At 36.6% G+C, this 17,218-nt stretch overlaps 1 protein-coding gene across 8 annotated transcripts in view; it reads right to left on the bottom strand.

The window, feature by feature from the left end:
• LOC143026594 (uncharacterized) overlaps positions 1–16,513 on the bottom strand; it is a 130,124-nt gene extending 113,611 nt beyond the window's left edge. For 4 of the 8 annotated variants that reach the window (XM_076187245.1, XM_076187250.1, XM_076187247.1 and 1 more), the window contains exon 1: positions 16,453–16,492. In XM_076187245.1, coding sequence (XP_076043360.1) covers positions 16,453–16,471 — 19 coding nt within the window. In that variant the 5' untranslated portion in view covers positions 16,472–16,492. The other 4 variants (XM_076187251.1, XM_076187248.1, XM_076187252.1 and 1 more) reach the window with 4 other exon arrangements.
• Between the last annotated feature and the right edge of the window lie 705 nt (positions 16,514–17,218).

Genomic DNA, 17,218 nt, shown 5'->3' with positions numbered 1-17,218 from the left:
CCCTGCTGCCGAACCAGGCATCTACCTAGTATCACAAAATTAGTTATCCTAATATTGTCGCCCGTTTTATTTATTTGCTCACCAAGCATGTATGTCTATTCACACTGTAATCATAATCATGTTGATTATGTTACATATATCACATAGTATCATAATAGACAAATGTAGGGAAGAACCCAACTATTTTACAAATATGTAAATGGAAAACTGAAAAACAAACAAGAAATAGAAAAACTGCGGCAAGATAAAAAGGAATATACAGAAGAACTGGAAATGGCTGAAATTATGAACAACCACTTCAGATCAGTATTCACAGTAGAAAACTCGCCTAACAGTGTAGATAGAGAGAATTATCCCCAGCAATGAAGAAATAAACGTGACACAAAAAGAAATCAGTGATCAAATTAAAACCCTTGATGTCAGAAAATCACATGGCCCAGACGGAATTGCAAACTGGATACTGAAGGAATGTATGGAAGAATTAACTGACAAAATATATAATATAATTAAATCCTCACTTAAAGAAGGAAAAGTACCATTGGACTGGAAGAAGGCAAACATTGTACCAATTTATAAGGGAGGTGATAAAGAAAATCCATCTAACTACAGACCGGTCTAACAAGTACAATAGCAAAAATTTGTGAAAGTTGTCAAAAATAGATGGGTGAAAAATCTATACATACAAACATACATATACCAAGGCTTTTTCCCCCTTCCAAGGGAGGTAGCCAAAAAGGGAAAGGCATAAAAACACTCCCACCCATTTCATCCCTAAATACACTCCACACCCCTCCCACCCTCCCTCTATACTGAACACAAATCAATTTGGATTCAGAAAAGGGAGATCATGTACAACAAATCTGATCTGCTTTTACTCAAGATTAGTAGACATAATACAAGAAAGAGATGGATGGGCGGACTGTGCTTTTCTGGACCTGCAAAAAGGCATTCGATAAGGTACCTCATAGGAAATTAATAAATAAGATAGAATCAAAGGGTGGCATCAGAGGAAAATTATTGGAATGGATGAAAGACTTCCTGATTGGGAGGAAAATGAGAGTTGTAATTAGAGAAAAATTCTCCAACTGGGAAGAAGTAAAAAGCGGTGTCCCGCAAGGATCGGTACTGGCCCCGATCATGTTCGCCATATACATTAATGACATGAATGAAGGCGTGGAGTGCTATATGAATTTTTTTGCAGATGATGCAAAATTACTTAAGAAGGTAAAAACGGAAGAGGACTGCAACTCATTGCAACAAGATCTGGACACGATATGGAATTGGACTCAAAAGTGGGAAGTGAAATTTAATATAAAGAAATGCAGTATAATGGAATTTGGAAAGAGTAAAAACAGAATATCAAAAGATTACAGAATTGGAGAAGAAAAATAAAAAAAGCAAACTCTGAAAAAGATCTTGGAGTGATGATTGGAAAGGACATGAAACCTGATAAGCATATAAAAAAAAATATTCGGAGAAACCTACAACTTATTGAGGTCAATCAAAGTGGCATTTACTTATATGGATGAAGAAATGATGAAGAAAATACTAACTACACTAATAAGACCAAAACTTGAGTATGCAGCATCACTTTGGACACCCAGTACCAAAAAGAATATTAAGGAACTAGAAAGATTACAAAGAGCAACAACCAAACTAGCACCGACTCTCACCGAACTAACATATGAGCAAAGACTATCCAAACTGAACCTACCAACTCTGGAACAAAGAAGAGAAAGAGGAGATTTGCTGACTATCTACAGAATAATGAAAGGAATGGAAGTTTTAGACAGGAATGACCTGTTAGTGTGGGACAACGGTAAAACATGGGACACGGAAAAAAAACTGAAAAAAAGATAGTTATAGAAAAAACTTGAAAAGGAACAGTTTCCCACACAGAGCGATTAATACATGGAACAAATTAGACAACAAAACAGTATGTGCAAACACTACACAAGATTTTAAGATAAAACTTGATGTGGAGAGATACAAAGACGGGTCACCACGAGCATAGCTCCCCTCCCGTATATTACAACTAGGTAAATACACAAAGTAGCTCGCACTCGCCTGCTGCATGCATGCATTAAAAAGTTACTAAGTAGCAAGATATTCAGCTGCTTGCTAGCTGCAATTAAACAGTGATCTGCTCTGGATCCCACCCCTGCAGCTGTGTCTGCTGCGTGCTCTGCTCAGTACCTGTTTGATAGAGGTGAAAGTCCAGCATAATTCACATTCAAATCAATTTCATCTGAGCATATATTTTAAGGCATAAACTTCATATTTTCACATTGGTAAAAAAAAAAAAAAAAAAAAAAAAAAAATCATAATGTTTTGTATGACACTAAAACAATATTTTGGCTAGCCACATGGACTAATAATTTTAGATTTTGTTCAATTTTGATTAGTCTGCTATGATTTTGGCTAGCCATTGGCTAGTAGGCTACTGTTAACCCCTTCAGTATGACTCAAATTCCCGGCGGCTGTCATACGTAATTTTCATCACACTACTCACATTATAAAATATAGTCACTGCCATATTACTTGTTCTCTTTTACTCTGAGTAATAATAAACACAGAAAATGTGATCAAACCATTTCACAGAATCCAGGGGCAACTCGTGAAAAAAAGGGTGTGTGTGTATATATATATATATATATATATATATATACAATCATACATAAGTGGTTAATTTTTAACCCTGCAACAATAAGGAACCCTGCGGAATTCTAATGGCAACACCCCCGTTTGGATTTTACACTGTTAATGGTGACCAACTGTTTTCTGTCACTGATCCATGGTCTAATTCATTCAAACACTTTTCCTCCTATGCCATGGGCTTTGACTAGTTCATTCAAAAATAAATACAGGACTCAAAATACAGCATATGCACTCCACCAACATTCCAAATATCAAACTCCCATAATTATAATTTTCCTGCTACCAAACAAATACGTACTAAAAACCAAATTATCTGCAAAAGGTAAAACCTACAAGCAATACAAGAAGGGCATATCACAACCAAACATGTTACTAAATAAAATCTAATCTTTTTAAGTTAATTACACAGGTGTTAGATATGCCATCCACACTATGCATTCATATCTCACAGGAGAGTAACCATACTGATGACCCCACTTCTGCATGCATGTTTTCAGGATAATTGAATTTGCTTCACTAAACTAAAAGATCTAACAAGGCCACTACACCATATAATCCTTTGTTACCCCATCATTACCTTCCAACAACAGATGAGGCCATGATACACAACAACAGGACTCCCATACTTACTATCCAAATACCTAAGATTGTTTGTTTGGATGAACAAGTATCTAACTGTGAAAAATCCAGTGCCATTAGAATCAAAACACATCAGACTATAAAAGCAGTAAGGAATGACACTTGTACTAACCTTAATAACTAGTTGAAAACAGGTCCATCAGCACTTACAAAAGGTCGCCATATCAAGCCTCAACTGTATGTCAGAGCAAAAGTTGCACACAGAATCATATGTAAAACAAAAAAATTGTACACAAGCATTTAAAGAAACTAAACAGAGCAATACGAACTTAATGTATTTCTATTCCACAAAAAACAAAATATTCAGTTTATTCTGCCATCCTATACTGGGAATTTCCTGATGCTAATGAATTAAGATAAAACAGAACACAGCTATATTCATGACATTAATCTGTTAACTGCAGTATGCCTCAATAAGGAAAATAATCTTCTTTAAACAATATCTACTTTAACCTGTCAAGTGCCAATGACAAACACATACAGCCTACTTTCCATCTTCCAATCTACAAGAAGTGGAACATCAGCAAAGACAAGGAGAGTGACCTTGGTGTTATTAATTGATGCTCTGAAATGGCACTGATCAACAACTCTAATACTCAGTCCATGTAGGTGTTGAAAATATTTGGGTGAGAAGCACCCTTGTCTCGCTCCTGAATTAACTGGAAAGAAAGTAGACATGCATCCTCCATATATTACAGCTCTTTCTGTTCCAAAGTATAAGCCCGGCATCAAATCAATAATCTTCACAGGAATCTTACAGATCTGCAGAGGATCCCTAAGTGCCCCATGTGTGCAGAATCACATGCCTTGAAATCAACATAGGGTGCAAGAAACTGTTGAAACTTATATTGGAACTCCACAAGAACATGAAGCACTTGGATAGGATTAGTTGTTGACTTAAGGATGCCAGTCCAATTCACTTTTTTTTTTAACTGAGCTAGGATTTTTTTTAACTGAACATCATACTTCTCATTGTAGTCATTCTCACCATATTTCAATGAAGTTTGTCCATGGATACTGTACTTCCACAATAAAAACTTTATTTTATTGTGCAACAATAATCAATATTCAAACCACTACTAGTCCCCAACTATTTAGACTTATGCTTTGGCATTTTTTCTTAAGGCAGCACTGAGTATGGTTGCAATTATCAACATACTAAACATGTGTAGATTCAGTGGTTATTTTTTGTTCTACTGATATATTTACCCCCAAAGAATATTTTTTTTATGTTTATAATGTAAATCCTAGAAATTCCAATACAGTGAGTCCTCTTTATATGGTAATTCTTTATCCGGTAAATTCACAGTTACGGTATTTGTTAATCACTACCCTCGATTCTATTAATGGTAAGAAAAATTCACAGATATGGTATCTGCTCGTGTTTTGAAAAGGAAAGAGCAGGGAGAAGGTACGTCTGCCATATCCTATTATTACATGTTATAATGGGTTCAGTATATGGTAATTTCAATTTGCGGTAAGGTTTTCAGGAATGTATATGTACCGTATAATGAGGATTTGCTGTATTCAACACATGATAAACTATGTTCAGAATGTAGAACAGTGTCAACTTTCAAATAAAAAAGAATCATGCAAATAGACCAAAAACTATCAGAGTAGTTGTACTTTCAATGACATTATTCGAGACAGATATATATATATATATATATATATATATATATATATATAGAGAGAGAGGGGTGAGAGAGGAGAGGGGATATATATACTAGCCAAATTACCCGCACATTGTTGCGAGTTCGTAAATAATCCCTAACATAACCATACCACACCTAACTTTAACCCTTAACCCTAACCAAAATAATATTTTTTAAATTAAATATAGCTTTAAACACTCCCCCTCCCAGGTGTACGCCTCCCTACCCGAAGGTTGGGAAACCATAGCTTGAAAATACATGCATACACAAACACAATTATTATGTACACATTCTTTTGTTTGTGTGTGTGAATTGACAATAAATATCTACAGCTATAAGGTGAAGAAATTTATCTCATTAATTTATCTTCAGAATATATATGGTTATAGGGGTTTATTTGCAAAAACCTAGGAGTTCGTGAATAATCAATTTCTGCCTGCACTAAAATTAAATGAAAATAACCAATATTTCAACATTTGGTAAAATTATATAATCATTTTACATTTCCATGATTTTTTCTTACAAAAGATATCATGGTTTGTGGCAACATTAATTTCACAAATATAATATTTATGAACACATACAATGGTTTGTTTAATCATATTAATTCTTATGTTACAAAAATAATACGCGACTTAAGGGGGGACTACAGTAGTGGCGTGTTCCCTCACCATAAACCACCTAACTTTAACCCTTGACCCTAGCCAAAATAATTAATTAAATATAGCTTTAAACACTACCCCTCCCAGATGTGTGCCCCCCCTCCTGAAAGTTGGGATACCCTAGTTTGAAAAATACATTCATACAAACACAAATATCATATATACACATTCTTTTGCATGCATGTGTATGTGCATATGTGTGTGTGGATTGACAATAAATGTCTACAGCTAAAAGGTGGAGAAATGTATTTAGTTTATCTTCAGAATATATATAGTTATAGGGGTTTATCTGCAAAAATGTAGGAGTTTGTGAATAATCTATTTCTGCCTGCACTAATATTATATGAAAATAACCAATATTTCAACATTTGGTAAAATTATATAATCATTTTACATTTCCATGATTTTTTCTTACAAAAGATATCATGGTTTGTGGCAACATTAATTTCACAAATATAATATTTATGAACACATACAATGGTTTGTTTAATCATATTAATTCTTATGTTACAAAAATAATACGCGACTTAAGGGGGGACTACAGTAGTGGCGTGTTCCCTCACCATAAACCACCTAACTTTAACCCTAACCAAAATAATCTTTAATTAAATATAGCTTTAAACACTCCCCCTCCCAGGTGTGTGCCCCCCCTCCTGAAAGTTGGGATACCCTAGTTTGAAAAATACATTCATACAAACACAAATATCATATGTACACATTCTTTTGCATGCATGTGTATGTGCATGTGTGTGTGTGGATTGACAATAAATGTCTACAGCTAAAAGGTGGAGAAATGTATTTAGTTTATCTTCAGAATATATATAGTTATAGGGGTTTATCTGCAAAAATGTAGGAGTTTGTGAATAATCTATTTCTGCCCACACTAAAATTAAATGAAAATAACCAATATTTCAACATTTGGTAAAATTATACAATCATTTTACATCAACATGCTTTCTTCTTACAAAAGCTATCATGGTTTGTGGTAACATTAATTTCACAAATATAATATTTATGGTTTGTTTAATCATATTAATTCTTAAGTCACAAAAAATACTACGCGACTGATGGGGATACTACAGTAGTAGCATGTTCCCACACCATAAACCCCCTAACTTTAACCCTTAACCCTAACCAAAATATATTCTTTTTTGGAAATGAAATATTGATCCAAGTACCTGGAGTGATAGGGTATCAGAATATATATGGTTATGGGGGTCTATCTCTAAAACCCTAGGAGGAGTTTGTGTACAAACAGACAGAGGCTATTACTTTATCATAATATATATATATATATATATATATATATATATAGAGAGAGAGAGAGAGAGAGAGAGAGAGAGAGAGAGGGAGTGTGTGTGTATGTCAAGTGCAACACTTGAGCAATACACAGTGAATTGTCACTTCATATTTCTTGCCTTCACATCTCCCTATCAGTTTATAATGGTAAACATACATTATACCCTTCTCAAACTTTAAATAGGAAAACATCAAATGTAAATGTCAAATAGGATGACAGTCTTATGCCACATCCCTTAAATTAGGGACATTGCCTGCTTAAGATACTTAAAAAAGTAAATGAAGATGTGCAACACTCTTACTTCATCAGTATGTTGTGCATACTTCAAATTATTTTTGCCAAAATGTTTTGCAAAATTATGAAAAATATATATATATATATATATATCAATTTTTAGCATGCAGACATCTTTCAGAATAAAAATTAACTTCAAAGCCTGAATATGCAAAATACTGGAAATGGGCAATACCACAACAAGACCATCACTATTATTCCTTGGGAAACAAATTCACTACAAAGGCAATGGGGAGAAAAATCTTGGAATGTTGATTAAATAACCTGTCCCTTAAAAGACAACAGGATTTGTGGGAGAGACATGTTGGTTTTTCACCAGATGGATGGATGAGTTGTCCAAGACTGGAATATATAGTCACACAGTATCTACACAGTAAAATATATAAGATGAAGAGAATAGGGAGCAACAACAAAACAGACTTCCAACCTCACTGATAAACCATATGAAGGATGATTAAAAGTATCAAATCTCCCAACACTGAAGGATCAATGAGAAAAGGATGGATTGATTAGTGTTCATATCACTTAAGAAGCTCAACTACACTGACAGAAAAGATCTCTTGATTAGGAAAGTAAGGAATATTTTGTCATGTTTAGCACATTAGGTTAAAATGGCTACAGCTTTTAGGTCCACAATTTTCTTGTCAGCCCCCCTATCCTTGGCTGTAATCATTATCATTATTACAATTTTTATCATTATTTTCATGAGAAGTATCATAAATAGATATCTGACTCTGAACATATTGAGGGTAAAAAGGATAGACAAACTGAGAAGCAAGGTGAGGCAGATAGCAGGGGTGAAAAGAGAGATGGTATATTGGGTGGATCAAAGAATGCTGTGATGGTTTGGGCATGTGGAAAAAATATACATCTATATAAGATTCTTTCTCTTTAGGAGGTAGGGAGGTGGCCAGCCAAGGGTAACTCCCACCCCAACCCATTCCATCTGTTACCCTTTTGTTTCGCTTTCATATTTCCAAACTTCATTTAGAATAAAAAATAAGTGAAGGCCAGCAATATGTGAAAACCAGAAGTAGACAGAAGAAACTTGAGGGGAGGGGAGATGAAAAAATAAATAATCAAATAAATAAAAAATAAGTCAGGATACAAGTCTGTCAAACAAGGAAGGAAAAGGACAAAACATGTATGTGAACTGAGTGGTTGAAAATGGAGGAAATCATGTGGCCTAATGAGATTTCTAGTCTGTTCTGTACATTTCTCAAGTGAATAGTGTGTGGGGGGGTGCTGTTTGTCATGTAATAAAGCTGCAGGGGGTAAACCAGCTTTGTATGTTGGGTCCTGCTGTTGATGTGCTGTGTCTTGCAGCATTGCCTCTGACCCAAGCAACATGATAAGGGACTTCATTCACAAAGAACCAAGATTGTAGGAGGGAATGAATGGGTTTTTTGGATAAGTGTGGAACGAATGTAAGGTGGATGTTTGCTTTGACTCTGCCACTTCCCTTATATGGGGGAGAGGGCCTTTTGATATATATAATCATTACTACTGTTATCACAATCACAAATTATAATATAAATGTACCATACTTTGTGTGGTTGATTATTAACATGTTTGCTATGATGATATACTAGTTAACAAGCCTTAGGTCTTCCATACCCTTTCTCTGCGCCTATGAAGGGGTGGGAAAACCAAACTTGGTTCCAAGCTAGATCACTCAGGATTGCACTCATGCATGCTCTCAGCTGACTTAAATGTCAAAAAATGAACAATTCATAAATACTAATAATACTATTGGTAAGAAATTGACCTTTACACATGCAGGCATGTATGCAGGTTGTTTGTGTGTTATTTTTTTTTTCAACATGGGGGTTAGGGGGGGTGCCACAGGAGGGGAAAGCTAAGTAACTTATGAATGAATTACCCATGCAACTTTCACAGATACAATAACTAGCAGCACTGACTGTGGCTACAAAAGGAAAACAAATTTGAAGTGTGATTCCAAGGTCCAGGTCAGTCCAATAGCCACTAACCTGTTTAACACCCAAAAAAAGGGTGCCAGTGTGGTTAAGTCATAACCCCCTCCCCCCACACTCCCAACAAGTAAACAGTTATGGACAACTGAGGCCCCACTAAATCTCCCAAGCCGCCTCCTCCTACTTCCTATTCTTTCCTCCACCTAATCCTTCCCTCATCCAAGCCTCCTCCTCCTCCCCACCTACTCAGTCCTCCTCCTCCTTATTACTTTTCCTGATTATAATCTCCCTGATGCCATTGCCCATTGTGAGAGAATATGTTTGGGTGAGCCTCATCCATATGAGAGTACAAAAGTGACAAGTATTGACAAAGAACAGGAGCTGTTGTCATGAAATAAAGGACAGTGAGGTGTTTGTTGTGACTAGATACACTTTTAGATTATTTATAAGACCTTAATTAGCAAGTTATACAAATGGCAGATACTAAAGTACAAAGGTATCAAATGTTACAGATATGGTGAGGGCAGTGAAATATGGTACACAATACAGTGTGATGCTTGCAAGCACTGGATACATGTGCAGTGCCCTGCCTTTTTATCAAATATTATGTCTTGCCAAAACAGAGCACAAATACACATGCAAAACCTGTTGTCTCAACATCCATGCTGGCCTTGATTGGTCAACAGAAGCCAGGGAGGCCACGAAATGCTAAAGCTCACCGAGGCAACTACAACCAGTTGCAAACATAGCAGACCACATTGCATACCATCATGAGACAGAAGCTACTCCTCCACAACCTCCAGAGGAAGAAGTGGAGACTTCTCAAAGTACATAGTATACATGTTGCAACACTGATAGCAACACAGCACAACCTCCAGGGAAGAAAGCAGATGCATCCCAAAACATACACAGCACAATGACGAACAATGGTGGCAAATTGTGGAGCAGACACATAGATAGGACATTACCAAGATCCTGCTCTAGAAGCTACAAAGGCAGCAAACAACAGAAAAGGACCATATATCATTACTACAAGAAGGGGAGACGTCAACATGTGACTGCTGGTAAGGACTGTAGGTTCAAACACCTAAAACCCTGCCAAAATCTCCAAGCTCATGGGCCCTGGAGAGCAAAAGGATGCAACTCGGCAAAAAGTACACCTGTGCTGTTACTTTGTTGGACACCACAAGTGTCTGATAGAAGCCTGCAGTTTCTTGCACATCTGGAGCATGAAGAGAATTAGAAAGATACCTACCCCAACCCCACCACAAATTTTTCCTGTCACAAATATGGACACTGATGTGAAACACCTGTCCACCTGCACACTACCTGTGACCAAGGTGTATTCTCAGTCCAGAAATGCCCAAAACCCAAATGTGATGATGACGATGATGAAAAAAATAATAACAATTAAAAAAATAAAAATAAAATAAATAAAAATAAATAAATAATTAAATTAATAAATAAAAAATAAAATAAATAAATTAGGAGAGATGTCTGTCATCAAGCTAGGAACAGCAAACCTATTTCAAACAATAGTACCACAAACTTAATAACCAGCTTAATGAGGAACATTTAGCAACTCCTTAAAATACTCTGCCCATCTTCCTCTTAATGCCTTCTCTTCCATTATCATCTCTCCATCTGCACTTTTTACCTTTTCTTCTCTACTTGATTCGCCTCCTCTTCCTCTCTTAATTTCTTTCCAAAATATTTTTCTTATTTCTTTCAAAAAATTCTGTCATACTCTTAGCCCCACTTCACATCTGCTCCTCTTTGCCTCCTTTATCTTATGCTTTACTTCTTTTTTTCTTTGTACCTCTCATATGATTCCCTTGTCCTATTTAGTAACCAATCTGTGAATCTTTAATTCTTCTCTTCTACAACATTCTTTACTTTCTCATCCCACCACTCACTACCCTTCCTTCTATTTCCTCCAATCCTCCTTGTTCCACTCACCATCTTTGCACACCTTGTGATTTTCTTCTTGAACTATCCCCATTCCTAGTTCTACTCTATCCTTCACTCCCTCCCACTCTTCTCGCAGCTTCTTGTACTACTCTTTTTCTTTCTCGTTTAAGCAGTTCACTCTAATCACATCCCTACCTATTGTCCTTTTCCTCTTTCTCCATCCATCCTCTACTCTCAATTTACCTTCCACCAAAAAATGATCTGATATTCCCCTTAGAACATGTACATCCTTAACTCTTCCTACTATACTCCTGGTTACAGCTATATATTCCATTAATGCCCTATCTACTACCCTTCCAACCACCACCCTCTACCATGTGTACTTATGCTTGATTTTCTTACTAAACACTGTATTTGCTATCATCAACTCTAGACAAATCCCATCAACTCTCCACTACAATTATTTCCTAGAACCCTACAATTCCCAACCACTCTATTGGTTCATTTCCTACTCTAGCATTAAGGTCTTCCAATACCACTACATTGGCATTTCTCCCTAATCCCTACATGCACTCAATTAAATCCATCCAAAATGCCTCCCTTTCCTTCACACTCTTCTCACTACTAGGCCCATATGTGCTTACAAAAACCTGCATCTCCCTTCCCAGTTTCACCTTCATCCACATTAACCACTTCCATATGGTGACGCCTACATAGGTGGCATGAGGAGCAAGTGGGTACTCGATGATGCCGACGTCGGCATTTTGATTATATTTATTGTACTCGTACCTACGTAATTTCCATTCTCTCTAAACTGGCTTCATCAATTTTCTATGGTTATCAAAATACACGGGTGAAAGAGAACGAACAATTGAGCACTGACTTTATTTTTTATAATGCGATTATTATGACGCAACATCACACGTCGGTCAGCTAATGCTGCCAGACGTGCGATGTGCCCAGGAGTGAAGAGGTTAACCTTGAAGAAACCTCTTTCCACTCCACTACACACTTACCTATCTCTTCACTTACTAGTATAGCCACCCCTTCTCTCCCTCATCCTCTCTTCACTCCTGAAAACCTCCCAACAACACTCCCAAACTCACATTTGCCCCTCCTTCTCAACTTAAGTTTCACTCAATGCCAACACATCAATCTTTCTTCTCACATACTGCCTATATCTTCCTTTTTACTCTCATCTGTACCACATTCATGCACATTAAAAGACCCTAAACCTTAGGGTTGGAAAACTCCTAGACCCTCTCATGCCTTTACTTTTTTTTTTTTTTTTTTTTTTTTAAGGAATGTCCCCTTTGGGGCTACAGGGAGAAGGATGCCTAGTCCTATTTTTTGTCGCCTTGTACAACTGAAGGAAGACTTGGTAGCGGTATTATCCTTCCCCACCACAGGGCTAGGGAGAAGAAGAATAAATAAATAAATAAATAAATAAATAAAAAAAGTAGAATATATATATATATATAATAATAAATAAATAAAGCATATTCAGAGAAATGGTACAGGACAGTAACAAGGGGTGGGGGGCAGCACGCTACTAAACCATAATATGCAGCCAATACCCCAAATGGGATGCACTTAATGCACTGTCCAATAATATGAAGAACATCACTGGCTGCCCAGTGGACAAGTTCAGAACTAGGCTAGACAAATTTCTAAAATCCATGCCAGATGAGACCCCATTAACAGACATAGGATCTCTAATACCATACCATATGATATCAAGTAGTCATTCTGCAAGTGGACACTAGATCTGACAGCATCACTGGACCACCACAACTGAGAGGAGGGACCTCAAAACTCTAACAAGTAAACAAATAAATGCTGAATATTACAATAAATACAAATGGTGAAATAAGTCAACATGGTTAAAACCTTCCAACACACCTAAGATGAATACCTATATCCTAGAATATGGGTCTTTCCCACCTCCTAAACTACCATGACAACATTAGACAATGAGAGCAGCACAAGAAATATTGATGTGGTCTACCTAGACTTTGATAAAGCTTTTGATATGGTAAACCACGGGGTACTGCTACACAATGTGAAAAATGGGACTATGGCTCCATGAATTCCTAAGTGATAGAAAACAGATAGTAAAAGTGGATGGAGATAGTTTAAAAAGCTCAATGGCAATTAGCAAAGTACCACAGGGCTTGGTGCTTGGGTCACGGCTCTTCCAGGTCATAAGTGACACAGACCAAAGAGTTAGAACATCTAAAGTGCCCTCATTCATAGATGATGCCATGATCTCTTGAGAAATTACAACCAGAGAAGTTTCTGAAAGATTACAAAAAGATCTGGAGGTAGTATACAAATGAACAAGTGAAAATTTGGTGTTCAACAAGAAATTTGAACTAATAAGATATGGGCCAAATGAAAATCTAAGAGCACCAATACACAGTGGGTGCAGAGAAAATAAAAACAAAAGAAACATTGCAAGGCCTGGGGTGTGTGGATGAGTGATGACTGTGGCTTCAAAGCACACACAACCCACACCACTAGTGCTGCTCATAAAATGAGAGGGTGCACCCTCCAAACCTTCAAGACCATGAAGACCAAACACTTGCAACCTCTGTGGAAGACTCTGGTAGTATCAAAGCTGGAGTATGTATGCCAGCTATGGTCTTCACACAAAGTCAAGGAGATACAAGAGCTAGGACAGGTCTTAAGGGAATTCATGAGGAGCTTACTTGAGGATCCCATGAATTATTGGGAAAGTCTGAAAAACCTCAAGCTCTACTCACTGCAGATGCAGAGCATGCTATATAGTGATTTATGCCTGGAAAGCCCTGGAGAGCAAAGCAAAAATGAAGGTGGTATCAAAGTGAAACAACACCCCAGGTTTGGTAGGACCTGCAAAGGAAGGTCCATAAGCAGCTGCTCCCAGCAAATGAAGACAATCCAGGCAGAAAGCTTCACTTGTGCTGGACCCAGACTCTTCAACTGTCTCCCACACAAGATAAGGGACCTAATGAGAGTCAGCACAGAGGCTTTCAAGGAGGTTAGACAAATTACTGGACATCCTAGATGAGTCACCAATCCCGCATAGCCCAACCTCACAAGGAGTGGCAATGAACTCGATCACAGATCAGTTCCAATACGTGAGGCTCAAGCAGAAATATGGAAGCAGCATGTCCTGAAACTGGCCATGGTATTAACACTAAAAACCCACCTACAAGGTCTACAAAGGTGGCAAAAGAACTCCAAGAAATGAAAATGAAGATAATTGGAAATAAAGAGAGAAAAAGATACTAGGAGAAATATTAGGTGAACAAATAAAAATAAAATATAATAATGATGAGTATAATAACAAATATAATAAATAATAAATGAATAAATAAAATACAATGATGATAATAATAAATATAACAAATATGAAGCAAAGTAAAATAAAAGAAGAAAAATAAATAAATAAAAAATGATTGCAACTATTTTCATATGTACGGGACTGGCACATCAGCGAAGTGTGGCTTCCTTGCTTTGCACATATACTTGATGCATGGGCAGGAAGCCCATTTGGTAAGAGACTTATACAGAGTTGGAAGGGCCAACACATGGAATGGGCTCCCAATTACAACATTGAATCAAATTTGTTTTTATTGTTTTTTCTCTTTTCTCTTTTTTTTTTTCAAACAAGTTTTCATTCACCCCTCCCCCTCTTCTGAGGGGGAGGGGTGAAAATAAAATTTAGTAGCATTTTATCATTACAAAGAGTTACATCAATATATCTACCAGGCTTTATTTATTGAAATCAAAGATAATCCATTGTGTTTTGCTCAGTGTTTAGTATGACAAACATGAGGTGGCAGCAGTGTCTTTTCACAAGACCGTTCACTCACCAGATGTCTTTTATTTAAGTTAGCTTATTGCTAAAGTGAAGGAAATGAACACTTCTTATTGCTCATCAAGTTTAGAATCCCTTGGAAATGCAAAACATAATCCCAGCCAGTAAACGGACATAATTTGAAAAATTTAATATTTCTAACACAAAATAAATTGAAATGGACACATTTTGAAACCTGACCTAAAACATACATAATACTCAAATGGCATTTTCTTGGGGTTTTGGGTGCTTCAACTGACCAACTGACCTGATTATTTTATCTAATGGAACATCTTTCAAAAGGAAATCAATGCAAATCAATACAATGTTGACAAAACACAAATCATTTGATATGGAGAACAGAATAGAGGACCTCAATAGGTGCCACAGTACAGAGGCAGGGGACAAGTGGTCGCACTTGCCTAGAATATAGTCGGCTTAGGGATGCAGTGCATCCTAACCACAGATAGTAGTTGGACTCCTTGCATTATGGGAAAGTAAAGTAAATAAACAAAAGAAAGAAAAACAAGTCCTTTACACATGCTGAACCCAGTCGTTCCCCCAATTATAAAATATCCAAAACACATCTTCTCACTATAAAACATCAGGCTTCTTGAACTTTTACTTTCAATATGTTTCAAAAATCCATATCATCCCAAGTATATTCAATCTATGCTAATTCACAAAACTAACTTCTAAAAACACATTAAATCTATAGCTTAAAGAAAATCAATATCTTGTGAAGTGTTTTAATCTACTCGCAGAAAATATAAATTCTACCCAAAAAATTATGTTCTCTCCACATAAACAACAGCCAAGCACCTGCTGTTGTTGCTACTCATAACCTTGCACCTGCTAATGATTCACTGACTTCTTTCTTATTTCCATAACATACCTCAAATTTGCGTACACTGTCAACTTTAAATAATACTTACCTTTGTGTCTGTGCATAAATCATATGGGAGGCCAGATTTCCGCTGAACAAAAACATTTGGGTAGGAGCATGCATTCCAGTTCTCAGGAAACATACATTACCTTCCGGCCATTGTCAATGTGTCAGACGGGAATTATATGTTTCGACCTGCTGCCTTACAATATGGTAAATCACTATACGTGCAGTATCAATGTCTAGGAGATGCGCTTTGTGCCAAGGACGCAAGCAACCTTCTACTTAACGAACTCGCAATGTGAACTGACGAGGGGATGGGCCTCTTACATTCTCCTACTTACTTGCTTTGTCGTTGTCTTCCAGCTACTAGCAGCCAGTAATACGAGAGCATACTACACCATACTTACACAGTAAAATGTAAAATGCAAACATAAAGACTACAGCAGAGAAAGGTACGTAAATAAAAACAAGCACAGAATAGCGCCAAACCCAAACACTGTCCTTATCCCAAGAAACTCTTGCCTTTTGTAGATTAAAAAACGCGAATATCTGAACAAGCCATAGAGAGCAAGTGGGTGTAAATCAAATGCTATATACAGGTGACTAGAAGCTCATCTTAAGCTATTTCCTCTTAAAACACGGACAAAACAAAATACTTCAGCTAACCACTGTCGTGCGACGCCATCTTCGCCTTAGTTTAAAATCCGTACTGCCATCTAGCGCGGGGATATGGAAACCCTGTGAGAGCGCCCTATTCAAATATCAATTTACAGAAACAAAAAATAAGATTGCACACAAAAAAGGCACATGTTTCTACTTATTCAAATTCACAAATACGATATATCTGATTCATAGTAAAGTTCCTATGTCCAGATTGCTATTCACTTATTGCATTATCATGAACAACCAAAATTATTCAATCAACACTCGAAAATCGAAATATTGTGGTATGATGGCGTAATAAGAACTGTTCTTAAAAAGAATGCTACATGTGAACCACTAAATGAACGTAAGAAATAATTTTAGGTATTGACTGTGTCCTGGTCTTATGTAACTTCAACCTGTTTATCGTCAGCTTTAAACTTTCTGTACGTTTTACGATTTTAGTGACCTTACAACTGCCTTGCTGTGGATGTACTGTGTTTTGTTACATTGCATCTGACCCATGATAGTGGGCAGAGATGACCTGTTATTTATCCATGAGGAGGTAAGATGAGAATGAGAAAAGGGTGGTGGATGGGAGGTACGCGCCTTTGACTTGGTTACCTTCCTAATAGGAGGAGGTAAAGCTTTTGGTATATATATTTCAATTACAATTACTAGATGATTATATATATATATATATATATATATATATATATATATATATATATATATATATATATATACACACACACACACACACACACACACAGCTATAGAAGAGATTTGA

Source organism: Oratosquilla oratoria, chromosome 6, assembly GCF_046742065.1.
Source record: "Oratosquilla oratoria isolate Oo_2021 chromosome 6, ASM4674206v1, whole genome shotgun sequence".
Taxonomy (NCBI): Eukaryota; Metazoa; Arthropoda; class Malacostraca; order Stomatopoda; family Squillidae; genus Oratosquilla; species Oratosquilla oratoria.
Note: the sequence above shows the minus strand (reverse complement) of the source record. Positions and strands in the feature narration are given on the sequence as shown.